Raw genomic sequence first — 27,483 nt, 5'->3', positions numbered from 1 at the left:
GATTTTATTCTCTTTTTTAATTTTTTCAGTGTTTCTCTTTTTTCTTCTTTCCTAGAAGCAGAGTTACATTTTGTTTTCGAAGCTGAATACAATAACCATCAAAATAAGTTTGTGAAAATAGTCGATCTTGTACTCAAAACTGAGCTACAGCTGCATTTGGAACTCAACAAGAATTTTATTTCTTTAGCATATGTTACCATTTAAATTCATTTAGATTATATTACCTTAAACTATATTTGACTTTGTCAAAGTCAAGTACAGATTTACTAAGTGTTTTTACAACATATGATTGGTTAAGTGTATTCTTTTGTGTTTGTAGTTTTTAATCAAAGGACACATGGAAGGCTCAGATCATGTTTTACTAAAGTGTAGCCAAATTACTCAAAGTATTAACCTACAATGTTAAAATGGATAAAAATGTGATAATTTGGAAATCTTAATTAGGAAAATACGGAGAAATGTTAATTCGTGAAAATAAAAATGTAAGCCACGCGCACCGACCCCCCCTCTAAGAAAATAAATAAAATTACATACAAAAAAGTATATATATATATATATATTATTTTTTTTTTTTTTTTATCCATTGGCTAGACTGGAAATGAAGTAATGTGTTAAATAGTTTTTGTCCACTAGATGGTGCTATTTCCCCAGAATCTGAAGGTGTGGGTTTCCAACACAGCCAGCTGTCGGTAATGCACTGCTTTGATTAAATATAAATATAAATGTCTGATGTGACATAGTTTTTTCAACAAAAACGTGAATGTCCTATGATATACTCAACATTATCAATACATTCTTCATCAGGATTTATAAAAAAAAAAATATCTCAGTTCAAATAAAAACAAAAACTGCTGTAGGCTATCTTTTCCCCACAAGTGTTCAAATTGTATAAACTTGATCGACACATCTTGCGTTAAATAAACATGGACGTGGAAATCAGCTCCTTATCCGTATTTGAGTTTATCCCGATTCAAGTGAAATCACCATGGTTATGGGGCCTACACTATAGCAGTTAGCTGCAAATGTGCACATGTATAAACCCTTGCAACCAATTGTACTTATGTCACATTTAGTTTTTTTGCACTTCCATCTCAAATGGCCCGTTATTTCTGTTGCAGCAGCCCCGGGTGAGCTTGTGTGATTGATCGCAGGCTGAGAAACCCGGCCGGGGATGGGCCCGTGTTTGGATCTCCATGCGGATGTGACATTTCAGAGAGCAGCTTGGCCGCCATTTTGATCCTTCCCTGAGCGAGAGCGAGCACATCCCGAGCTGAGCCGCGGGAGGAGCGGGTCGACAGCAGCACAGACCTGGCCGGGGCGCGCATTCCTCTCCACGCAACCAGAGGTTAGTCACAACATGCAAGCGAGCGCCGCGTATTTGCTCTCCGTCGTGTTAGGGGCGGTTTAGGAGCGAGGGGGGGGTTGTTTTGTGTCGGGCCCTGGCATCCCCTTGTCTCCACGCCGACAGCAGCGGAGCGGGTTTGAATGGACAGTCTCCCTGCTCCCCCCCAGACCAGGGACAATCGGAGCAGCACACGGACTGGGGACACCGCAGGCACGGCTGGTGAACGAAGAACTTAGCAGAGGAGGCTTTTGTTCTCACGTTTGCACCTTTTTGTGAGCGTGTATCTGCCTGGTGCCAGGTAGAGTATCAATCAGGGGAGTTAGTCCTCCATCGTGCTGCGGCTCTCTGCCCCTCGTTTCCCGGGGTGAACCCGGACTGACTTAGTTACTTCCAGCCCTGGTCCATCCATCCATCCTTCCATCCATCCACCATAGCCGGCCGGCCCCCGTGACTCGCCAAAACCCCCACCAAAAGGCGCCGAGATTGGGCGAATAGCGAGCAAATACGTCCGCGTTTCTCTGCCCGCGTCCCCCCCCCGCTCCCCGGCGCTGACAGCGGACAAGGCCGAGGTCGTCGCACCGCAGGCCCGGCCGCCGCCGAGGCTCCACTCGGACCCGCCCGCCTCACCGCCTGTCCCCCGTCAACAGTCCGAGCCAGCCCTGGACAAGGACAAGGTCGAGGCCGCCCGAGAGAGCAGGGATCCCCGCCTGGTCCCGCCGGCAGCCCCCGCCGACATGAACCACCACCAGCACACGCAGCAGCAGCAGCAGAAAGCCGGGGAGCAGCAGCTCAGCGAGCCGGAGGACATGGAGATGGAGGGTGAGTACCAGAGCAGCCATGTTACACGAGTGTTATTTTACACATGTTTCATCCCAGTAAACACCAGGCCCGCCGGGCCGGGCCGGTTCTGCTGATGCTGCAGCAGATCTGAGAGCTGACCTCATTCTGATCAAAGCACGGGCTTTATTCCTCCCGGCGTGTCTCAATAACAGCTGCTGCTGCGGCAGGACCGGTGTATCAGTCTGGTGGATTAGGATGCAGATCGATCTCTTTAATCATTCATTCGGATCAACCACCGCATTTGTAAATAAACCCTTAAGTTTTTTTTATACGCCTTTCCTGCTGTGACAAGTTTATCCGTGTACTTTCTTTGCCATGAAAAATGCATGTGCAGAATCACGGGCCTGCTGCTTGTTGATAACCTAAATATTTGTAAACAAATGTCGCTGTTTAGTTTTGTGAAATAAACCACGTTATGTGAATTCAGCTTCTCCCTTCGCTTCTCTAGGGCTCCGGGATTAATCTGCTGTTATTGTTTAACTTTTCTCCTCTTCAAGCGCGGGATATTTCTAATTCTAATAAGCAAATCCTAAATATATCAAGTCAATAACAGTTCAACATGGCGTTAGCTTCAAAAGTGCTAGCAGGCTTTTACTCTAAATGCGGCTCTGCAAAAGTTGCTAAAGCTTAAAATTGTATTTTAGCTTAAAATTGCTCAGCCCGGACTCAATAATTTAAATTGGCAAAATTAACACGATTGCACGAAGCTTCCGAGTGTCTTTTACGTCCTAATGTGTTGTTAAGTTTATATTACTGAGCACTGTTGGCGTTGCAGCTAACCGTAGGCTAGTGAATTAGCCCCACGGCCCGTCCGTGTTAATGGGAGCGCTAGGTAGCGAGCTAACTAGCCGCGGCTAACCCTCACGGAGGGGGTGTGTGGCGTTCTAAAATGGTGGCTTGTATTTTGTATCGCTCGGCTCCAACGTCGGGCCTCGGCCGTTTAGCCCGCTGCCGTTTATAAATTCACCCTTTTAAATCAAAACAGTTTAATTTGGGGACTGTAGGTGATGTTTATTCCCCCCGTGTTAGTTCTAGACTGTTCAGGCTCATAAGGGCCTGCGGATAAAGCCTGAATTATGGTCTGCGTTAAATCGACGGCGTAGGTTACGCGGCGACGCAAACCGTACGGTGTGCGTCGCTGCGTACCCTACGCCGTAGGTTCTGCGTCGGTGTAACGCGGAACCATAAATCATCCTTAAGGCAGCTCACGGGGACGCAGATGCGTCAATCCCGATGTGCTTTTGATGTCAGCGGTGCATCACATCAACCATTAACGCCAAAATAAGGCCATTTTCCAAAGGAACATTCCGCACTTTTCTGTCGTTTGGCTGTATGTGATGTGACCGCGTTTGGCAGCGTGTCACCGGCTGGCTGAGGCGCTGGCAGGGCCGGAGCTGCTGCAGCCAGGCCCGCACGGGCAGCGCGGGGATTTGCTGCTTCATTGTATGGAGCACCGACAGGCATGGAGCTCGCCATTTTTAATGATCTGTGTTTTTGTTAGCTCCATTTGGAGTCAGGCCCAGCCCTTGAAGCGTGTGAAAATAGTTATATAGATAAAAGAAAGTAATTGCCGGCTTTTTTTTCCTTCCCTTCTTCAATAAATCATCTACTGATGTCAACTTTGCACCGGCCAGACTCTACTGGTATTCCTCAGCTTCACTGCGTCATTCAGTCCTAGTAATTTTATTATCCACTCTGATTCACATTTTTTTGCCAGTCATTCAGCAACACACTAAAAGGAATATTCTAGGCATTTGTAAATACTGTTTATGTTACAGAGAACTATACCTGTGATGCATGCATAGTTTTAATCATCATTAATGATTGATGTCTCCAGTAGCAGGTGCAAGGCCTCCTGACTAGCTGCTGGTTTGCATCTCTGTTCTCTCTGTGCACTTAAGCTGTGCAAGGTCGATAACATTCCTCACTCGAAAATTGCTTACTTATTCTGACATCTTATAGCATGGCTACACGTACATAGAATTTCCCCATGATAGCAGGCTCCACATAGTTGTGGTGTGGTTTCTCCATCAAATTTTCTGCATATTTCAGTAATTTTGTCAGTCTTGCAACAGTAAGATGTCAGACTGGTAGTATAGGTTATATAATGAGAATGACTACTTTTTCATTTCATAGAGTGCTGGTGGAATTAAATGTGTCCTGGCACTAATTAATTACCCAAAGGATGTGATTTAAAGAGTTAAAAACGCATGATTTCATGGTTGCTGGTTTTTTTCCCACCTGTCCGTTTTGTGGATGTAGTGGAGCTTAATTGTGGTTGGATGCTCCTAGATGCATGGTAACCTCACAGTGTGGAGTCACTGTTAAAACTTGTACTTGTTGGATTTAAAGCATATTTGTTTTTCTTGATTGCTAAACATAAAGTTGTTTGACAGAAGAAATCACATTTGTCACTCAGGACAAAGCCTGAGGATTTGCCTAAATTATCAGAGAAGATTTTTTAAATAAATCCCTTTTCACTTGAGCATATGTATGTTAGCATTTTCTTTTTAAAGTTATGAGTTTAGTCCAAATACAGAATGCATTCAGGTTTGTTGCTGAGGTGCTCTCTAGAAATTTGTTTCCACAGAGCAGAAGTCATCCTGTTGAAATACTACCAGTTCTGCAATTAGGGTTTTCTTTTCCCAGTTTAAAAAACCTGCACCAAGAATCATCTCTTGCAGTTTTCCGGATTTTTGACTGCACATGTCAGAAATTTCAGTATGGATTGACACCATGAACAGGGCATGGTTGTGCTGCAGTTGACTGACAGACCTCATTAGCGTGGTGTAATCCACTTGGGGGAAAAGAGGTCAGTCTCCTAAGGGAACCGCTCAGTAACCTCACCTGAAGACTAGCCCACATGACTCACAATGTTGTCTGTAATCAGGAAGAAAATGTACATGGAACTCAGTCAGAGAAGACATGAACTGGCAACATACTTGGGGATATGCTTAAGTCTTAATAATATTTCTGCCTTTACTCACATGTCCCCTTAAGAATCACTGTCATCCTCATAGGGTACTGTTAGACTTCACTCACTCCTAGAAATCTTCTCAAAGTCCATTTGACTCTGGCATTAGTTGAATTGAAACAGAGATCTGTACTCTGAGCTGCCTCACTCAGCTTGGATAATTGTCGGTGCGAGCAATTGGAATGATGACTTGCAGTTTAATCCTACATTGTATCCATAATTATTTAGCCGACTATTGCGTTGTGCAGGCTTTGTCACATACGCATGAACACATTCCCTTTCTGTCACCCTCACTCTGTCACCACACGGACCGGGAAAAGACTTGTCATGCTGTCTCAGCACGGTTTTCCCATCAGAGTGTACAAAATGGGAAAGCAAACATCTATTTAATCTCATGCTAAATTTTGCAGACTTTTTTTTACTACTTTTTTTATTAATTATCATACGTTTACAATTTATTTAAAAAAATGACTAGACTAATAATGTTTAGTGTTCACATCATGTGGAATTTAGATACGTTTTTTTATCCCGGTTTTGTATCAGAGGTACTGAAGTCCAGTTGTTTGCCACGAGGAGCCCTCAGCTGAATTGACTCAAGTTGAGGGGAAAATCTCTACTGTGTTGTCTGTCCTCAAAAACCTCTATCCATACAGTCTTCTCACATTGTTCCTTTCTCTGCATAGCTGGTGACACAGATGACCCTCCAAGAATCCCGGCCAACCCAGTGATCAATGGTAATGTGGCAATGGCAGATGGACACAACAATACAGAGGAGGACATGGAGGATGGTGAGGAGGATATATGCATATACAGTCATTTAAAACATTGCAGTTTGGAGCGTTAAAGTATTGAGGATGTAGCAGAATGCATAAACAAAAGGTTTTGTTAAATATCTGGGGTTTAAAGGCAATGGTTTAGTGTGCTTGAGCATAGAGCATGAATAAGCAAAAGGATACAATTAACATTGAAGTGTAGCTGCATTAAGTCTAAATTTACATGTTAGAACACCCAATTACTGGCCTAATGTCTTTTAAGGGGGAACAAAAAGACTACCACAAAGTCAGCGATGGACAGTTAAGACTTGAGAAGACTTGTGTACTTTGTACAGGTCAGTTTTAGTTCAAAGTGACAAAGAGCTTTGTGCAAGCTTCACATGGAATCCAGCTGAGTCATCAGAACAGTGAAAAGGGAAGTTGCAGGTATTGACTGTGCAAAAAAGCCAATTAAGATGGGTAGCCTGAGTTAACACATCTCGCAAGGTTATTGGAGGGAAAGAAACAAAGTTCTGTAGCATGGTGCTGCACAGTCATGTGTCATGGTGAACAGTTTTACAGGCAAACTTGATTAACATGTTAGAGCTGCTGGTAACAGTGTTACAGGACTGAAGCGCTTGCGACTGAACTCTTCTTTTTCTTGACACGAGGGCACAGACACCAAGAGACGTCTAATAACAATCATTGGCTTGATTGCAACGCCATTTACTAATTATCTTCTCTTCTTGTTGTTTATCTTTTCATAGACACCAGCTGGCGATCAGAGGCGACGTTCCGGTTTGTGGTGGAGCGCTTTAGCCGCCTGAGTGAATCTGTGCTTAGCCCGTCATGCTTTGTCCGGAACCTCCCTTGGAAGATAATGGTGATGCCTCGGTTTTATCCTGACCGGCCTCACCAGAAGAGCGTTGGCTTCTTCCTGCAGTGTAATGCAGAGTCAGACTCCACGTAAGTGTCTTTGGGAGTCGAGGGGATTGGGATGCATGGCATACGAAGTTAAGACTGTTGATAATTTGTTTTGACTTCATACTCTGTTTTTGCTACTGAAAAGGTGAGACAGAAGGCTCACAAGTCAGTCTGACTCTTTAACAAGACATCATCAATTCCTTGTAGTACAGCTGTAGTGGAAGTGGATGTCATAACTGTTTGGGATAGCATTGGCGAGTGGGGGGGTGTGAACAGTTATAAAATTAGCCACAAACTAAGCTTTGTTTGCATCAGACTGTCAAATCTTCTTTGTTTGTAATAATCTCTTATGTGCCTTCTAGTAAATACTGGCCCACATCTCAAATTAGTGTTTCAACATGTTTTTTTTCTCTTCTTTTTGCTGAAAAGCTGTGAACTAAACAAAGCACAAACACTTTGATTATCTTTTATTGTGCAAGCTCCAGAAGCCACGTGTGTCTATTTGGATCTCAATTTTCAGTTCGATTTACATTTGATGAGGAAACTGAACATTTTGCACTCTTCGGGTATACATCTCAGTTGTCACAACTTGATCAGTCCCAGGTGTCCTTTCACTTTTATAGTACAATTTGGAAAACAGCTGGCTGAGCTGTTGATGTTTTTTGGTGGGTTTTGGTAAATATTGCCTGTACTTGCACACAGTACATTTTCATAGTTTGGAGGATTTTCAGCAACATGTTCTTGAAGACAAATTTAAGTTAGCAGCTGAAAAGAACCACTAAGATATGAAAAAATCTGTTAGGAATCCATTCAATTTCAACGATTGTCTTCTTGGGTTTGCAGGTCATGGTCGTGTCATGCACAGGCCATGCTGAAGATCATCAACTACAAAGACGACGAGAAGTCATTCAGCCGCAGGATCAGTCACCTGTTCTTCCACAAGGAGAATGATTGGGGTTTCTCTAACTTCATGTCCTGGAGTGTAAGTAAAAAAAACCTAAGAAGAATGAATAAAGGGGTGGATTAGTTTATATGAACAGATTGTCTATCAGGCCTGGAACAACTCACAAAGCTTGCCCTCTGTTGTTTTGCTAATGATCTAACACATGGAAGACCCTATCACAAATTGATTTATTTTGGTTCAGTTGATGCCATAAAGCAGGGCTGGCAAAGTTTTACTTCAATAGTTTTTACTAATGTGTTGCAGGACGTGACTGACCCCGAGAGAGGTTTCGTTGATGATGACAAAGTCACATTTGAAGTCTACGTCCAGGCAGATGCCCCACATGGAGTGGCGTATGCAATCTTTTATTTCTGAGCGTTGTTTTCTGTGATAGTCCCAATTAGCATTTATTTTTTGTTTTCAGCTTTTATCTATTTTATCTATGCCTCTGACATTGTTTTGTCCCTTTTAACTAGTTGGGACTCAAAGAAACACACAGGATATGTCGGACTAAAGAACCAGGGAGCGACCTGCTACATGAACAGCCTGCTTCAGACGCTGTTCTTCACTAACCAGCTACGGCGGGTATGGTTTCACCTTTTATGTGGTTTTTACCTGTGTCACAGATAACTAATCAAATATCAAAGAGAGGTGAGATGTTCAAAAAGGTTGCAGGGTTCCACCATTGTCATAGTAACCAACATGTACGCCCCAGCTTAAATTAGCAGCTCTGTAAATGCCGGGCTTAATCGTCAATTGAGTATTAAAATGTGAATATAATCAATTCCCTCTCTGAAAACCAGCAACTCTGTTCCAAGTGTGGTAATTCTGCTGTGGATCCTTTGTGCAGGCGGTGTACATGATGCCCACAGAAGGAGATGACTCGTCGAAGAGCGTTCCCCTGGCACTGCAGAGGGTGTTCTATGAACTGCAACACAGTGACAAACCAGTTGGCACCAAGAAACTCACAAAGTCTTTTGGGTAGGCTTTTTGTGTTTTGTTTTTCTTTTAATCCAATACTGTTTCTGATTTTTCTTAATGAAAGTTGGATGAATTTTCTCCTGCATGGATAATTTGAAATGTTGAAGGATTTCCTGCAGTGCAACTCTGTCACAATGTGATTGGACACGATTTGAATTTAGGATTTAAACCATAGAAAGAAAAATACTAATAGATTGCAAATGCTTCATTTAGTTCACTTTAAAATGATGTCTTTGATTTTCATTTTTTTTATTAGCCTTTCATATCAAAATTAGCCACAAACAGTTCCTAATCTGCAGATATTCTATTAAAGTGCTTCTCTGCGTAAATGTTTTGTTTGAAGGTGGGAAACGCTTGACAGCTTCATGCAACATGATGTACAAGAGCTGTGCAGAGTGGTGAGTACTCTCATAGGCGCGTGAAAATCTGTATTTCTTCATGCTGAATGGTTGCTGACGTGTAGTTGCATGTGTGTTGCAGCTCCTTGACAACGTGGAGAACAAAATGAAAGGAACTTGCGTTGAAGGAACTATCCCCAAACTTTTCAGAGGAAAGATGGTGGTATGTTCTCTCCTTCTTTTCCTGTTTTGATATCATTACTTTTGATATTATATCATATTTTGTCTTATTTTTTTTAATAATCACTGTATTGGAATCGTATAAAAGAAATTTCAGACACGTTTAGCTGTTGGGCGTTTATAAGGCCTATGCTTTGCTCGGGAATTTTTATCAGGTACGGTGGGTTTTGTAAACCGTGTCTTTTTTTTCTTCAATCTATTAAACCAACCCTTTTCTATCATGCAGTCTGACGTGGGTGTGTTTCTGTGCTTTTCTCCAGTCATATATCCAGTGTAAGCATGTGGATTACCGGTCTGAGAGGATTGAGGACTACTATGACATTCAGCTTAGCATAAAAGGAAAGAAAAACAGTGAGTACAAATGTAACCTAAGTGGTTTTACTCAACAATGGAATGCTTTTGCCGCACTAAGTTTATTTTTCACTCAACTACCCATTGTTTTCTCTGGGTTTATTTCCCTTTAACTGTTGATTGCTGATAGTAGAATTGGGGAAAACAAGGATTTAGTATTTTACAGCATCAGTGAAATATTGATTTTTGTCAGTATTGGTGTCTTGAGCTGTTGGTCTTCTTGTTTTCAGTTTTCGAGTCTTTCAAAGATTATGTTGCAACTGAGCAGTTGGATGGAGACAACAAATATGATGCAGGAGAACATGGTCTTCAGGTGAGGTTTCAGTGTCCAGATCTGCAGTTGTTGGTGGTTCTGCTTATTATAGTTTGCTCTCTTTTTGTCTTTGTCTGATGTCGAATTTAGATGGCAGTACTCTCAAATTGGCAAATGATTTAAATTCCAGGTTAGATGACTGGAGTTTAAGAAAAAAAAAGAGAGAAATGTCTTCTATTCTGATTATCTTTTTTATTTATTAGTTTCCAATGCTGGTCTGATGTGGGATTATAAAATTGTATTGTGGGTCTACTCACCTGCCTGGTGTGAACATGATGGAAAAGCATTTGCATTAAGAGGAGAGAAAATCAGTTGTCTGGATAAAACATAAAATTTAAAAGCTGGGGGAAGAAAAAGTTTTAATCAGATTACTAAAATGTTTGTTTCCAATACAGGAGGCAGAAAAGGGAGTGAAGTTCCTTACGTTCCCACCGATCCTTCATCTACAGCTGATGAGGTTCATGTATGACCCACAGACTGACCAAAACATCAAGATTAATGACAGGTAGGACAAGCATACACATCATCTTTATTTATTTATTTTGCGAGGTTTACTTTTGTATTGCTTAATGCATTCTGACCTGCTTAAAGTAGATCACTCCCCATCACACATAGTCACACTTTGTGCCAGTGGCTCTTGCTTGGATATAATTTTAGAGCGTCTGCTCCACATTAATATAGGTTAAAGGTGCAACATGTTTCCAGAAATGGCATTTGAATTTGCACTAAATGAAAACGCGGCCTGGCCTGCCGTGTGATGCTGAATAGGAAATCTCCTCGGTTATTTCTTGTAGGCCCTGTGGTTCCTTAAAAAGCCTTATGTGAGCTAATGGTGCGTTCCCTATCTGAGAGAATGTTGTGACATTTTCCAAACGCATGGACATCTAAGAAGGATAATTTTCCACTGTTTTTTCTCAAGTTCTGAGTCATCCTCATTATGGTGCAGGGGCCACCGGACCCCTGGGGACTCGTATATGTATAGCCTCACGGATGTATTAAGCACGTGGGTGTGGAATATCGTTTAAGTCATGCCTCAGTTATAATATTAACTTAGATTTCTCATTCTCATTCTTTTACTTGGATTTTCTTATCCCTGCCATCCTCCCTCCTCATTCTTTATCCTTTTCATCTCACTTTTCTTTTTCCCCTAAATTATTTTACGTTTCCCCTCAACTGCCCTGCTCGCCCACCCCCCTCCGCCTGTCCTGACTGCTCTTCTTTCTTCCTTTCCTCAACAGATTTGAGTTTCCAGATCAGTTACCGCTGGATGAGTTCCTTCAGAAGCCAGACTCCAAGGATCCAGCAAATTACATCCTACATGCAGTGTTAGTCCACAGCGGGGACAACCATGGCGGTCACTATGTCGTCTATCTTAATCCCAAAGGAGACGGCAAAGTGAGCGTCAAGGAACCAATTGTAAGAACAATTTTTTTAATGCACCTTTCACCAAACATTGTGTGCGTGTGAGAATTTTGATGGATTTGTCGGTAGTCGTGATGTTTAATGATTTTACTCCATTAGCTACAGTTTTATGATGCACTGCAGCTATTTTGTTTTCACTTAGGATTAAACAAGCCTGAAAAGATTAGACTGTTAAGAACTGAGGTTTTCTTTGACATGAATTACTTCATTTGAGATTGGTCACTTCATCTCTAAAATATGAATTGTTATATAAAATAAATAAAGTAGTAAAATGATTCTAGTACCAAAACCAGAATTTACTATTTTAGTCTGGACGGAAGCTACGGTACTCTGTTATCCCGCCAATGGGGATCATAATTTCAGTCCAATATTGAAATCAGAATTTCTTAAAATTGGTCGCTGGTTTTGAAAATATTGTTTGAACTTCAAAGGGGAAAAAATTTTACAATTCCTTTTCCCAATTGACTCTGAAATCTCCTGTAAAACTAATATCTCTTGAAAACTAGTAATGACTAAAAAAGAAATTAGTAAAAACAGAATATAAATAGAACAAAATAAACTTGCTCAGATATGTTTTGGTGCACTTACGCAATGTACTTCTAAAACATCCTAAACATATATTCAGCATCTTTCCAAACTATAGTAAACAAATAGCAGTTGGAGCAGTTTAGTCTGAATATAGTGAGTTTAGGGAGTCGATCAAAACACAAGCCAAGAATGTGTGGAAACTTAACTGTTCATTCTCACCTACATTATCTTCGGGAGCCAAAATTCTATTTGCCATTAAACTTCTATCATTTGCACAGTCCTACTTTTTATGTTAAAGACGGAAAAGTCACGATAGGAAAATATTACACCGCTCCGCTTGTATTCACAGAACCTATTCTTCATAGCTGCTGATCACGCGTCTCTTGATGAGCTGGTATTGTAATAAGGGAGAGTTTGTCAAAAGCCCAGTTAAGTGCTCAACGACGCACACAGTTGGATAAATGCTACCTTCAGGAGGACAAGTACTTTCTGACCATCAGTTTGACACCCTTTCACATATAAACACAAACATCTGAATGACCATTTTGGTCTGTCTATTAAGTTTGAGTGTTTTGTCAGTAATGTGACCTCAGTGTGACTATTCTCATATGAACTAATTTGAGCAACATGTGTGTGATTTACATTTCTATACTTTTTGGGATTGAATGAAAACATCAGAAATAGTATAGTTGTCTTAAGTGCTCTCGTTTTTCTTTCTTCTCTCAACATCTATTGTGAAACCCCTTCACTCTTTCCTCTTGTCCCCATACTCGTCTTTGCCCTTCTCCATCTATCCATCTTTCTCCATCTATCATTCTCTTCCTGCAGTGGTGTAAGTTTGATGATGACGTGGTGTCACGGTGCACCAAGGAGGAAGCCATAGAACATAACTATGGTGGTCACGATGACGACCTCTCAGTCCGCCACTGCACCAACGCATACATGTTGGTCTACATCCGCGAGTCCAAGCTTAGTAAGTAACACGATCCCTCTTCCTGCTCAATATTAAAAATGCATCAGCTTTCAGACGGTATAGGAACTGTACCCGGCATGAAGGGGATTTGATTTCTTCCTTATTTTCTTGAGCCTGTTTGGCAAATAGTTCTCATATTTTATCACTTCTTCTTATATCTCAGGTGAGGTGCTCCAGCCAATGACTGATGTGGACATACCCCAGCAGCTAGTGGAGCGTTTGCAGGAGGAGAAGAGGGTAGAGGCCCAGAAGAGGAAGGAACGCCAAGAAGCTCACCTCTACATGCAGGTCCAGGTACGGTGCAGGAGACGCCAAGTTCCCTCAGCTCTTTGGAGCTCTGCTACTTGGCAGTCTTGATGAACTTGGGCCTTTCAGCCTTAGAATGACACATGTTCAACACAGCTTAGGGGAAATGAGATGTGCTAACTGTTTATGGTACAAGAGAGCCCCGTTTACCTTTTATTGTCCAGCACTGTAGGAAGTACAGTATAGAATTACAACCTTGTTCTGGATGCTTTTCTTCTGCTGAACAAGAAGCTAATAACGGCTGCATTTTCTTTGTGTACAGAACTTTAAAGCTCTGTCCATTTCCGCATCCAAGTTGTTTATTAGGTTTGGCATGGGAAGCTGAAGCAGAATTCAGACGACAAATTGCTTCTGCTCTGGTGTTTGTGTGCTGGGATGAGGAAGTGGTGCAGTCCTTGTACATGTTATGAGCAACTCTGGGTTTATATACTGCGACATAAGTCAAGTGCTGCTCATTATGTATCTAATGTAATGATGTCGTTTGTGATTTGTGTTGCCTTGTATGCAACATTACAAGGGTTTAGTTTTATGAAGAATAAAATCTCCCTTTTCTTCAATTAATGCCACATTGAACAACAAAGTATTATGTTCTCTCTGTACCTTAAAGACTGAGCAGATATGCTCTTAGTTTAATAAAAACTATTTATTTGAGAAGTATATTAATAAGTAATAGGAATGTAACTGTACACACATTCGTACTAAACCGTGATTTTTGTGTGCCTTCACACCCCTAATAAGTAAACATCTAGAATCACCTGCTCCAGGTGTTGCCTGGAATTTCATCTCAAAATTGCGGCCCCTTTAGATATTCTGTTATAAGCAGATAATACACATTTGCAGGACTACCTGGGTGGAAAATGTTCAACAGCTTTGTTCTGTAAATTATTATTTGTTTGGTTTGGGAATTAAATGGTTTCAATACCAAAATCACAGGAGAAACAGTCAGATCTTGTTCAGATCCAATACTGACGAACCTTTGTAAATGATATGCATTTATTCTGTTAAAGACAACAACAAAAACTGTTATTTTGCCAACTTCATCATCACTCATTACTTGTCTCTGGATAATATCTAAAAGTAATGCTTTAATTCCAGTACAACACGTGAAATCCCTGGATGAATTAGTTCGAAAAGAAGCTATAATGAACGTAATTCTAAACCTAAAAAAAGACTTGTTTTCACCACGTTACTTTTCAATCTCTAACTCTAATTGTTGTTGCTGTTTTTTATGTGTAGGGTGTTAAAATGAATGTAGAAATATGTAATTGCTTTGGTCAACAGGCACCTTAGGGAGCTGGAAGATATGATTGCCTTTGGGATTTTATTTTCAATAAATTATTTTCAATTTGAATTTATTTACAATCTATTCTTTTTCCTGTTTTGGTTCTGGTCCACTTCTACTGTCACTAAAGTTGTTAATCTTCCACGTCTGGGTAGATGGTGACCGAGGACCAGTTCTGCGGTCATCAGGGCAACGACATGTACGATGAGGAGAAAGTGAAGTACACAGTCTTCAAAGTCCTCAAGAGCTCCACGCTGCAAGAGTTTGTTCAGAACCTCTCCCAGACCATGGTGAGCAGCCACAGACATGTTTGCTCCGGAGTACCAGAGGTGTATGCGGTTTAAAATCACTACAAACCTCCGTGTTGATCTGCTGCAGGGTTTCCCACAAGACCAGATGAGACTATGGCCCATGCAGGCCCGTAGCAATGGAACCAAGCGGCCCGCCATGCTCGACTACGAGGCTGACTGCAACAAGTCGGTATGTGTGTTTGCACCATGAAGGGCTGTTAGTGGGCGTGTAACCTGCGCTGGTATGCTGATGTTTGTCGCATGCTGCTATTAGTCGGCAGTTGCAACTTTCTCATTGCAATGTGATACGTACTCACTTTGTTTTATCAAGCTCATCTCAAATAAGGAGAGAAAACAAAGCGAAGCTAGAACATATGTTGTTCAGTTTAGAACGCCGACATTTCTGAAACGCAACGTGTCTGTTTGTTTTAGATGATTGACTTGAGTGACAATGAGAACCCCTGGACAATATTTCTGGAAACGGTGGATCCGGAGATGGCAGCCAGCGGGGCCACATTACCCAAGTTCGACAAAGACCGTAAGGAGACTCACAAGTTGACACAATTTCCTGAGGCTTTGGTTGTGTGTGTGTCTTGTTTTTTTCCTCTCCCCCCCCATTGGCATATTTTGGCTAAAATAATATTTTCAACCAAGACTATTCAACTGTGTTCAAAGCTGCCGGTTTTAGGAACAGTCAGACACCTGACTCTGCTCTAAGGACTTGGAGCAGCAATATCCTATAGCTGCACTGGTCAGGCTCAGCAAAGACACCATGATATGAGGATGGACTGACAAGAAGATCAGGAGATAGATAATATTAAACTGAACAGAATTACATTTTAAGACTCAAGGAGCACCAAACAATAGTACGGGGTTGTTTTGTTATTTTTTTATTTAGTTATAAAACGGGCCCCAAGATGAATACTCTTGTGTGCAGAAGAATTAATTTTCTTACAAAGATACAAGTCTTCTTTCTGTGCTGTGTTTGGTCATTTAAGCTGATTTATTAAAAGTACTGCATGAATTGGCCTCATTTCAGTATTGGCGGCCCGATACCGACATCATTAATTGAGCGGGAGTCATAATGAACACGTGAATCAATACAGCACAGCAATCAGGGCCAAATTTAAAAAATGGATCCTTCCATCTTGACATGCTGGCACATATAAGACTGTGTTAGGCCCGGTTCTAGGCTTTTCTTTTAGGGATGTGTTGCATCTTATGTGACTAATCCCCCCCCCCCCCTCATTTTTTTTTCTTCCTCCAGATGATGTCATGTTGTTCTTGAAGATGTATGATCCCAAAACCAGAAGCTTAAATTATTGTGGACATATCTACACACCTATATCCTGCAAAATAAGTAAGTGCTGGCAACTTTTTTATCTCAAATGAATAGCTATAAGATAACAACTTTCTGTCTGTGGTCAAAGTGTTTTTCATCAATGGTTTGGATAATTTTCCGATTCTCTTTTTGCTGTAACCAGGAGACTTGCTGACAGTCATGTGTGAGAGAGCAGGGTTTCAGCAGGAAACAAGCCTTATCCTCTATGAGGTGATCTATAATCACTTTCTTTTTCTCACTAGTACTTCACACTCTCACATTGCCAAGCTCTTCTGTCTGGGTGTACAAACTTTGTCTCAAGTTCTTTTGGCCACGTTCACACATATTCAGAACATTTTTGTCTCACACCTCTGTTTTACCAAATAAGATTTTACAAATCATGTTCAGCTTTACCGGTCTGGGTCCGACTGTGTTCCATGTTGATGTTTTGTATGCTGCAGGAAGTAAAGCCCAATCTAACGGAGCGGATACAGGACTACGACGTCTCTCTGGACAAGGCCCTGGATGAGCTCATGGATGGGGACATCATTGTCTTCCAGAAGTAAGTTTGTGCTCGTGCATTCACATCAGTCTGAGCAGTATTTGAAAACTGACATTTTGGTAGGGATTGTTTGTGTTGAAGTGCTTTGTTTCTGTTCCAAGGCCAGTGTTCAATTTGTAGTGACATTATAAACTTTAAAAAGCTACAAAGGTTAAAATGCTGTCACCGTATGTTGCCATGTGCATTTAAACCAAGAAGACATTTTATTGATGTTGATGATTCCTGCTAGTGTTTGTCTTACCTTTTAGACATTTTACCTTCATTAGTTTCTTCAAATAAAGACTGTGGAGAAATGTGGTTGTTAATTATTAATTACTTTGTAATTGTTTCTTCGTGGCTCATTTTAGTCCAGTAGGACGTGGTTGTGACTTTGACTGTGTGACATGTTATGGCTGAGTTTTTTAAAATTGATTTAAAAAAAAAAAGAAGATATTGATAAAATTTTATTACATTCGCTAAAATTGAAAAAAATCTATTATTTGAGACCTTGATTTCTTGAAGTGATGTCATCAATCTGCTGTTCAACACTCGTGAAGCTCCAGAGTTGATCCTCTCCAATCATCAGGTCCGGATGGGACGAAACTATTTTTTGCAGTGAAGTCGAGTTGAAAGAGTTGAAGTGGAACGGTTGTCATGAATCAGTCTATTCTCTCACAGTACCCCGTGTGGGGTTTTCTCCAGGTGCTCCGGCTTTCTTTCACAATCCACAAACATGCATGTTAGGTTAATTTATTGATTCTGAATGAGACAGGATAGGAGTGTGTTGTGTGTGGCTCTGCCGTGGACCAGGAGAAGCTCCAGCAGATCCCTCTGACCCTAAATGGGAGGAAGCAGGTGTAGATAATGGATGGATGAATTGTCTAACTTGTGATCCCCTCGGTCAGTCCAGTATTGTGCAAGTGCTATATGTTGCTCCGTCATGGTCATAGAAATATCATAATATAAGTGAATTGTTGCTCCACTGGACTGCTGTCATCTTTGTAGAGGTTTTAACCCCACACATCTGGCTGACTATTGACTGGCTTTCTGCTCTGTGAGTAGCTGCTGTGTAAATGACACCCTAAATAAGGTGGTCTGTCGTTTGGTTATGCTGGTCCGACGTAATTGAAGCTTTAACTGAACTTTAGACAAAAGTCAAGGAAAACCCAAAGTAGATTTTGAATTTCCCATTTCTTCGTGAGACTGAGATAAGAAAAAAGTTTGAAATTAGTGCTTCTTTACATTATTTAGTGTTTAGGGTGATATTTCGTTTAGTTGCATCCTTTTACAGTTCATGTGGACTATTTTTGTCTTGTGTAGGTGACAGACTTTTCTGATCTACTGTGGTTGTGGCAGATCAGGCCTAAAGCCTTTCACTTCATGTTGCCATCTGATTGGTTCACCTCTAATATGCGGCATATTAACACTAATTTAAAACCTTTGAAGTCCTGCAAGAACATCTGTCTGATAAGTTTTTGAAAATTTCCCTCAATAGTGGTCAAGAACTGTTGGTTTTGAATATCTTTTGTTTCCCTTCATTGCTTCCCTCAGTTGTTTTCATACTCGCCTTTTAAGTTGTCTCTCACCTTGCCTTTATTTGTTTTCTTTCACCTTCCCCTCCATCATTCCTCCTACCTTTCCTTTTTTTATTCCTTCTCTCTCATCTCTTTATTCTTCCATCTTGTCTTTTTTCTGCCGTCCCGTGTCAATACTGCACAATCTGTCGCTCCAATCAAATTCCCTGTCTTCCTCCGATGATTCAGGGACGACCCAGAGAACGATAACAGTGAGCTGCCTACGGCCAAGGACTATTTTCGGGACCTCTACCACCGGGTTGATGTCATTTTCTGTGACAAGACCATCCACAACGACCCCGGCTTCGTGGTCACGCTCTCTAACCGCATGAACTATTTTCAGGTACTCTTGAGTGAATGTTGAAATTTTCTTTTTTAACAATGATCAGGTAGCAATTACCTTTGAATATGTGTTTAAAGTTACCAAGTTCCCAGGGTGACGTGTAAATGTCACTTCTGTGTCATGTTTTTGTCGTTTCGAGCGACTGACCAGGATGCCAGAGCTGTAGTGATTTCCCCTTTGTGATGATTGTGTTTGTTAGGTGGCCAAGACTGTTGCGCAGAGGCTGAACACAGATCCCATGCTGCTGCAGTTCTTCAAGTCACAGGGGTAGGAGGGTTGTCTCATCTACATACACAAGACGTGCATGCTGTGTGAATGTAGTAGGACTAAAAATGCATGATCACCATAAGGTATTGTTATTGTTTAGTTTCTTTATGCTCTGAATGTTGTGATTTCTACTGAGTCTTGGATATAAAACTGCTACATTGCACGGGGCTTAGCTTTCTCAGTGGAGAACGTTTATAATTGTTTCCTGCTTTGATAAACGGAACATAATTTATACCCAACGTGCGCAGTTCTCAGAGAAAATATTTTGTAACCTGTCCCCCTGCACCTGTCTTTTTGTTTTCCTCTTATCCCTCCCCCTCTGGCTGCCATTTGTCTTCTCAAACTCTGAACCTCTTTACATCTTTCTCTCTCCTCGTCTGCTTGTCTGTTTTTCCTCTCTTCTGTTTCTCTTCTCCTCTCCCCTCCTGCTTCCTTCCCTTCATTGTCCTCCCCCCCTGCCGGGTGGTGTGGTGGCCAGGTACAGGGATGGTCCAGGGAATCCTCTCAGACACAACTATGAGGGAACACTGCGAGACCTGCTGCAATTCTTCAAGCCTCGGCAGCCCAAGAAACTCTATTACCAGCAGGTAATAGCCTAATGCTTTAAGCGTATCTTTTCTTATTTTTTCTCATTTGTTTTATTCACAATTACTCTTTCTTCTTCATTATTGAGGGGATTACTTCATATTTTTCTGGATTTTTTTCCCCCCTTTGGTACAATGATTTTTTTTTTTTTTTCTTTTCAGTAATGCGATTGAAATAAATTACATTATTGAAACTGGTCGGGGGGGAGACTTTCAGGATCTCTCCAAGTTGAGCCTGGTGTCTTCCCGTGCAGAGACAGCTGCTCACAATGATGTGGCTTAGTTCGGTCTTGGCCGAGCTAACTAAATTTAAGCTTAACTTTGTAAGCTTCCACGAAGACACACACGGTTAGGAAAAGACAATAGAGCTTTGTTTTTGTTCTCTTGTGTCACAATACCATTTTCCAAACAAAACAATCTCTAAATTCAAATGAAATTATTAGTTTGAGGCCGCTGTTGCAATCTCACCAATAGCACTACGTTCAAAGACATTTGTACTTAACTAACTTCATTTTCTCTATAGTATTTTCTACAATCTGCCAATATTACAATATTTATTTCAATGTGAACTTTGTGAAAAAACATTATTAAAATATGTGGATCTCCATGTATCGTCCAGCATAGGACTTAATGCTGATGTTAATACGAGAACATTAGATTGTTGTTGCACTATTATACAGGAAGACCTTGATGCGCATCTTCGTGACAAGTTGTTGGGTGTTGTAGTTTGAACAGAAACCAGGCGAAAGAGTGCAGAAAATCATGGTTTGGACTTGACACTTAATTCTTTTGTAGCAATACATTACAATTTTGTTTCTTTTTGTCATTTGTTTGTCCACAGTTGAAGATGAAGATCACAGACTTCGAGAACAGGAGGAGTTTTAAATCCATATGGCTCAACAGCCAGTTCAGAGAGGAGGTAAAACACACATCTTGACAAGCTACTTTTTTTTTTTTTTTTTCCCCAAATACGTCTCTTTCACTGACATTTTGTCTTAAGGAAGCTGGAATGTTTCATGAATCCACACATAATTGACAAAATGTTTGACTCGAGCAAATGTTTGACCTGTGCACGTCTATTGCAGGAGATCACCCTCTATCCTGACAAGCATGGCTGTGTCCGGGACCTTTTGGAAGAATGTAAAAAGGCAGTGGAACTGTCTGAAAATGGCTCTGAGAAACTCAGGTATCCATCTCAGAGGAGTGAGCGTGTACTCGAGCGAGACGGAAATGTGGCCCAGCAGCTATATACTGATAAACTCTTTGAAGCAGCCACACCCTCACTTAGCTAAAACTCTTATCATTTTTGTGAGGGGGAAAAAAAGAGCCATTATGAGGGTTCACATCATGAAACGGTCACAATCCAGTTTGGTGACATTTGGACTTGGGTGGACTTGATGACGTGAGCTGTCCTGTAATGGTGCTTAAACACTGAAACAGTCCAGTTAGATGGGAAGAAGCATTTCTACTCCATTGCGTATGAGATTTAGAAAAGTTAGTTCAGGCTACGTTTTAGTTTTTCTGAGATCTTTTAATCATCAGTCGAACAGTTGCAGTCTTTCAACTCTTTTCCCAGCCTCGTCTTGTTTTTGTAAACTTGCTGTGTCAGATTTTTCTGGAGTAGTCAGCTTGCCCCCTCCTCTTGGTAAAAAGATCTGAAAGTCATACTTTTGAAGAGTTTACATCTGCTGGAAGCCTCTTCTCTGTCTCCCCCCTCTGCAGGCTGTTAGAGATAGTAAGCTATAAAATCATCGCGGTTCACCAGGAGGACGAGCTGCTAGAATGTTTATCTCCTGCTGCCAGCCGCACCTTCAGAATAGAGGTATGTGTCCACTTGCATGGGATGCTCCCCTCTGGTTTTAGTTTATCTCTACCCGTTTACTTTATTTGTAGTCCTTTCCCTCCTTCGGACTCTCCCTCACTTTTCACAAGGCGTGAACATGACACTGTTGACCTATCAGCTGTTTCTGGTACTTCATAATCTGGATAATTTGTCAGAGGGGAAACAAAACAGATAATCACTGACCACTTCAGGCTAAAAGCTGATGCGGCGCACACACACACACACACACACACACACACACCACACCCCTATTGCAGCTCTGCATCACTGCTGCATAGGGAAAGCTGCAGCCACCAGAGGTCATCACGGTTTCACTCTCATCTCTTCCTCATACTGCCAACTCCGACCTGACTGAACTCCTCTAACTTGTCCCGGACATTTTAGAATTAGTGTTGAGGTTTAACGTCATTTATGCAGCTGCAAGTCTCCGCTCACTCTTCTTGTTTGTTTACCTGATTTCAGGAGATTCCTTTGGACCAAGTGGATTTGGACAGGGATACTGAAATGCTAATCCCTGTTGCTCACTTCCACAAGGAAGTCTTCGGCACATTTGGAATTCCTTTCTTGCTTAAGATCAGACAGGTATGGGTCCACGCATCTAAATATACTTAAGTTACGTTTTATCTGTTTGTTTACCCCCCCCCCTAATTCAAACCTGCGTCTGTGTTTTCTCTGCAGGGTGAGTCGTTTCGGGAGGTGATGAGAAGGATCCAGACCATGCTGGACATCCAGGAGAAAGAATTTGAGAAGGTGACGCATCATGCTGTCTTTGTTTTTAAGAGGGGGAAAAATGGTATCATGCTTTTTTTATTAACTGTTTTTATTTTCTACATAAAAACAACAACAATTGCTCTCCTCCTTCAAAGCTTCCCTGTTAAGTGTTGAGGGACAGAACTGTTGGAAAAATGTAATGTCCTCTAACTTGGAGAAGTTCAGTTTCTTTCTTTGTTTTTTTGTTGGAAATTTTCTTTTTTCAAATTTACTGCAAACAGTACCTGTCTGTCTTTCCCTAATGTCACAACAATCTAAAATGTATCTTTTAAGAGCTCTAAAATCAAAATGAACTCTTTCTTCATTGAGACATTTTGTAGATTAGTCTTACAAAGAGGCACAACCACATTGACAAGTGGAACAAACGCGCTTTCACAGGACAGATGTTGCTTATTGAATGCAATTTCTCCTTTGGCACAGCTGTGTTTACTGTTTGAGTTTTTTGTTTCTTGACTTCTACGGTTCTGCTCTTTTGCAAACTAAGGAGTGTCAGGATTAACAATGCATTTTGTGTCACGATATAAATGGTGAAGTAGTTTTTCTTCTAAAATGCCTGGAGAAGGTTTCCTCATGTGTTAAAATCACAGAAGGGGGAAGACGTATTTGTTTGAAGATGAAAATGTGAATTTCTTTTATTGCTCATTCAAGGTTAATGGAAATTTGGCAACAATACAACTCTGCCTTATCCTAGTTTTTGACAGTATTTGTCTTAATTCTGCATTATAATTATATATTCCAAATGTTTTCATTTCTCATGGATAACATTGTAAATGGAAATTGTTTTAGGCTCAGGTCCATCTATTAAACCATGATGCATTTGATTGAGACTAATACTTATCAGACTTGTATTTCTAACTACATTTGTTTGCACTCGGCTCTTTTATTTAGATTCGTTATTTTAAGAAAAACTTGTATTGTTGACTTCATCTGCAGAGTTCTCAACCAATAGTTTTTAAACTTAGATTTACTACACTAGATTTAACTAAGTGTGTGTGTTTCTGTGTTTTTCAGTTCAAGTTTGCGATTGTGATGATGGGTCGACATCAGTACATCACTGAAGATGAGTATGAGGTCAACCTGACGGACTTTGAACCACAGCCAGGTATTTACAGCTGCTCCTTAAATGCCAGGAGTTATTACTGCGACCGACGGTGCTAGAAACTCTGAACGCGTCGCTGCAACCGTGTCCGTACATAAAGCAGAGGGCGTGTATTTATGCGCCGTAGGGCCAGAGATTGCTTATTTAATGTAGTGTCTGCTCGGGCTCAGCAGCAGATCCTGATCTCTCTCAACAGTGCAGAGATGTGCAGTAGTCATATGACGAGATGGTTATTTCATTATGACATCTAGCCCCACATTTTGCATATACTCTAAAAGAACATGTATGACGTCAGTAATTGAGCTGATGAATTAATTGTACTTGTACACTATTCACCAAGAACATCATGAGCATCTGCTTAATATTTAACGTCCTCCGATTGTCGTAAGTCAAACCTGACCGGTATGGTCAGAGAACATTTGTGGTTCCTTCTGATGGCGCTTTTCCACTAGTACCGGCTCGCCTTGACTTGATTTTGGCGCTTTTCCACTCGGGGTCTACCCGTGCCGAGTAGATACTTTTCCGTAACAACTCTGCCGACGTTCTAAGCGGCTGAGTCGGGCTGTATCTGACATCATCACACTACAGGCCACCGATTGGTCGGGGGGTTGGGCGTCAGACGTCTGAGTCAGGAGGTGGAAATCAGCAAAAGAGCCACTCTGGCGGCGGCTTCTTGTTCATTTTATTCGACAAGCAATGGCAGCACAGAAGTCTGCTCCGTGGTCCAACTCTGAAGTGCAGATGTTCATAAACCTGGTGGCTGAGGAGAGAATTCAAAGGGATCGAGATGGTGGGGATAAGGAACAAAAATATCTACCAGGAGCTTTAAGAGTCCATAGCTGCTCACAGCTACCAACGGACTTTTGAACAGCGCCGAGATGAGCTAAAAATAATTAAAAAGCCTCAAATCAGTCCAAACATCCTCATCCTTGAAGCTTCTCTCGCTCTCATTTTTGAACTTGGTCTCATTTGGATGAGGAGCGGTCGGGAAGCCCACTGCTATTGTACAGGAGCAGGCTAATATTGTAACGCAGGTGCTGTTTCCATTCAGGGAACTGTGAATGAGTGTTTTTTTTTTTTATCATCTGAATGTCTGATACAAGTTAATGAACTGAAAAATAAGTGCCCAGTTAGTTTTCAGTTTCTTGAGATTAATTGCACAGAACCTAAGTACAAGAAAATACCCTGTCATTCACAGCACTAGGTTTGATGTTGCACCATGGGACACACCCCCTCACTTTCCTTGTTAACATTCACCTCAATACGCCAATTCTGATTTGCCGGTGACGGCTGTCATTGACGCGCTCTAAGGGTCACAAAGACACTGCCAGGGCGCTGTGAGGGGTTAAGTAGTTTCGGCATGATGTCGTTCCAACACTACTTCTCTTTTCCGAGCACATTTCAGCCTGATTTATAGGATGGATAGTTAAATTAACCACAGACTGGACTATGTAATTCTCCATCATTGGAAACGGATGATCCATACCAGGTCTGCTCGAGATTCCTCGGGCTGGAACTTGGCCATTTAGCATTCAAAGCCCTGGTTCACGCAGGCCTCCAGTGGCACGCAATCCAGATGCTCTGCACAGATGCAGAGAAGTGAAATGCATCCAAATGATTATAATCCCAAAGCAGGCTAGTGTCCTGGCAAGAGCACACCAACACCATTTAGACTTTTAATAACGGTTCACTTTTTCTTCTGAAGAATGTGATTTTTTTTTTTTATGTATTTCTGATGTATAAGCAGTTCTGCTTCAGTGAGTCGTCTACAAAGTAGATTTAGACTTCCAGATGACTAAAGGTCAGACCCAAATTGGTCCTTGTGATCATTTGAGCCAAAATCTGTAACCAGCAAAACTATGGAAACAGTTTTTGAGAATGAGTACAGCATGTATTTTGGATTGTGTAGTTTCACGTCGAGTTACTGACGCCACTTGTCTGATCTGAATGACGGCACCATTTCTTTCTGGCACAAGTTAAGACACTCTTAATGTTTTCAAACTGTCAGTTTTGCTGCACCTGAATTATTTGTGACACCTAAAGTATGTTTCTCAGAGACAGAAGCCACTGCTTCTGTTCACATTCCCACATTTCTGCTCCTGCATTTGCCGATAGGACTTGAAACTGTTGATTGAATTGTTGAAGGGAGCCGGAGATGCATCTAACAACCTCTTGGACTTGTTTGCCTCCACAGGTAATATGACCCACCCCCGGCCCTGGCTAGGGTTGGATCATTTCAACAAGGCTCCAAAGAGAGGTCGCTACACCTACCTGGAGAAAGCAATCAAGATTCACAACTAAAGCAGCCCACCCTCCCTCTCCTTGTCCTCCTCACCCGCTCCGCCTTCCTCCCCTCCTACGTTAACGAACCATAACCACAGACTGTAACCAACTGCGTGTGTGTGTTTGTGTGCGAGATTGTTTGGGTGTGCTCGTATGCGTGTGCATTCATCATTTTTAACACCCCGCCTGGACACCTCTACAGCTCTGCACCTGCACTATGTCTTCAGTGATACGGGATCTTGCTGCAGCTGACGGATTATTCTTCAACCACAAAATAAACTGCACCAACCACCTCCTGACTGTTGATTTTGTTGTAAATTTTTTTTTCTTTTTTTTTTTTTTTTTTCTCGTTAGTCTCCCTCTGCATTTGAGGCTGTTTGGTTGTATTTTTATTTTCTGGCTTCTCTACCTGTGACTGCCTGCTTTTTGTTGCCTGCCTGGAAGTGGGAGAAATTGGATTTTAAGATTAATGGGGTGAAGAGGGAAGTGGAATTGGGATAAAGATCTATAAGTTTTAGGGTTTATTTCTTTTTTTTTTTCTCTTTTTTTTCCCTCTCACACCTAACCCATCAGTTTTTTGTTTTTTTTTCCTTTTGAGTTTTGTTTTGGGGGGTAGTTTTTAAATGAGATTGTTTTAGAGGAATCGTACTGCTGTGTGCAGAGTGTGATGGAAGGATGTGAGGACTGAGGACTAACTGACAAAGAGAAGCTGATGGTCATTTCGTGGAAGACTATTTTTGCATAAACGGCTGCAGGCTGGCGTTCACTCTGAGGCTCACTAGTTGCCCCCAATGAAGTTCTTGATAGTTTCTGCTCCCATCCTGTTAAACCAGTATTTCCAAGTTTACACACGATTCTTTCTCACTTAGTTTGGTTGAAGAGAAAATAATTTTTTTTGTCTCTTTATGCAGACCTTGTATATTAAAATTAAAAAAAAAAATCAGCAAAACAGAATCTGTTTAAAAAAAATAATAAATGGAGAAAAATGAGATTTGTCTGTATTTCATCTTGAACGTTGGCACTTAAAGGTTTCTCAGGACTGGCAAATGTACATTTTGGCTTTAAGGAACACTCATGCATGAAGATTGCCCTCTTAACTCCTTTTTTTTATTATTTGTTTTGGGTTCGGTGGTGTTATTGTTAGTCATTCCTCTGAACACAAACACGCACACGCAAGCTTCCGTCTTCTCTTGAATCTGTCGCCCCCCGGTGGTTGAGAGCAGTAACTGCGCTGTGCTTGGTAGAGCTGCAGACACTTTTAAAGCCCCACAGGTTTGAGGATTGTGTAGAGCCGAAACCAGCATTGTAAGAAACACTTTAAAAATCCCATGATTTTATTTTTCCTTTGTTTTTAAAGCACAGATGGAATGCACCCCTTATATCACATAGGAGGCTCTGTAAAGACAACATTTAAGAATTGTATATTTAAAAATATGAACGTGTAAAATTTAAGAGAAACACGCCTTTCTTGTTGGGTACTGAAGGAGCCAGGTGTTCATATTTCTTGTGTGTAGGTTTATTTTTTTCTTTCTTTGGCTTTTTTGCGTTCCTGATGCACCATTGAATTTTTTTCTGTTACATCTGGATTTTTTTCTTCTTTTAAAGACTAACTGCGGTGGTTTGTCTTGTTAAAAACTTCAATACAAAGATGACTGGCAGAATCGCAACCTTAATTTGATCTTTTCCAGTTTAAAATCATCAGTGTAGCAGCAGTGTACGACAACTATTCCTGTATATTGCCTTTTTGCTGGAAAATGTATGTTGAATAAAATTTTCTATAAAAACAAATGCACAACTCGACTTATAATTGTCCAGACGGGGACAAAATACTGTTGAGTTAGTGGTTTGGGATTCTTGGAAGATCACTGCTGGAGAGATTAATGCACCACTTCAAACTGAGCGTTGGCGATAGAGGGTATGTGGATATTATTCACTGCGGCTGTTCATTTTAGGATGGGGTGCTCCAAATTCATTGAAAAGAAGATGCATGTATTTTTTGTTCATTAGGTTTATATTTATACTGAGGTTTGGTCCTTGGTAGGTCCTTGGGCCTGT

At 41.2% G+C, this 27,483-nt stretch overlaps 1 protein-coding gene across 4 annotated transcripts; it reads left to right on the top strand.

The window, feature by feature from the left end:
- The first annotated feature begins 1,247 nt into the window (after positions 1-1,247).
- On the top strand, positions 1,248-27,216 carry usp7 (ubiquitin specific peptidase 7 (herpes virus-associated)). 4 transcript variants are annotated; one of them, XM_061712515.1, is made up of 32 exons: positions 1,248-1,345; positions 1,993-2,164; positions 5,843-5,947; positions 6,679-6,877; positions 7,679-7,817; positions 8,043-8,131; positions 8,255-8,363; positions 8,629-8,759; positions 9,103-9,157; positions 9,240-9,320; positions 9,598-9,688; positions 9,919-10,001; positions 10,397-10,506; positions 11,240-11,417; positions 12,780-12,924; positions 13,088-13,218; positions 14,668-14,802; positions 14,891-14,992; positions 15,235-15,340; positions 16,070-16,162; positions 16,287-16,354; positions 16,585-16,685; positions 18,428-18,581; positions 18,781-18,848; positions 19,327-19,435; positions 20,274-20,351; positions 20,518-20,618; positions 21,155-21,254; positions 21,738-21,857; positions 21,954-22,025; positions 23,058-23,148; positions 25,340-27,216. In XM_061712515.1, the coding sequence occupies exons 2-32, from the start codon at positions 2,080-2,082 to the stop codon at positions 25,444-25,446; spliced, it is 3,336 nt and encodes a 1,111-aa protein (XP_061568499.1). In that variant the 5' UTR covers positions 1,248-1,345; positions 1,993-2,079; the 3' UTR covers positions 25,447-27,216. The 4 variants fall into 4 exon arrangements, with proteins under 4 accessions (XP_061568499.1, XP_061568503.1, XP_061568500.1 ...); XM_061712519.1 differs by lacking the exon at positions 1,248-1,345 and having other exon boundaries at positions 1,781-2,164; XM_061712516.1 differs by lacking the exon at positions 1,248-1,345 and having other exon boundaries at positions 1,937-2,164; positions 19,333-19,435.
- Positions 27,217-27,483: the final 267 nt, after the last annotated feature.

The sequence above is a fragment of the Cololabis saira genome, chromosome 21 (assembly GCF_033807715.1).
Source record: "Cololabis saira isolate AMF1-May2022 chromosome 21, fColSai1.1, whole genome shotgun sequence".
Classification (NCBI taxonomy): domain Eukaryota; kingdom Metazoa; phylum Chordata; class Actinopteri; order Beloniformes; family Belonidae; genus Cololabis; species Cololabis saira.
Note: the sequence above shows the minus strand (reverse complement) of the source record. Positions and strands in the feature narration are given on the sequence as shown.

What these genes read in the sequence shown, in the direction of transcription:
- usp7 (XM_061712515.1), top strand. Translation starts at nt 2,080, where the DNA reads ATGAACCACCACCAGCACACGCAGCAGCAGCAGCAGAAAGCCGGGGAG. An exon ending in GATGCCCCACATGGAGTGGC is followed by an intron (nt 8,132 to 8,254) that starts GTATGCAATCTT and finishes CCTTTTAACTAG; the next exon opens with TTGGGACTCAAAGAAACACA. An exon ending in GGACTTTGAACCACAGCCAG is followed by an intron (nt 23,149 to 25,339) that starts GTATTTACAGCT and finishes TTGCCTCCACAG; the next exon opens with GTAATATGACCCACCCCCGG.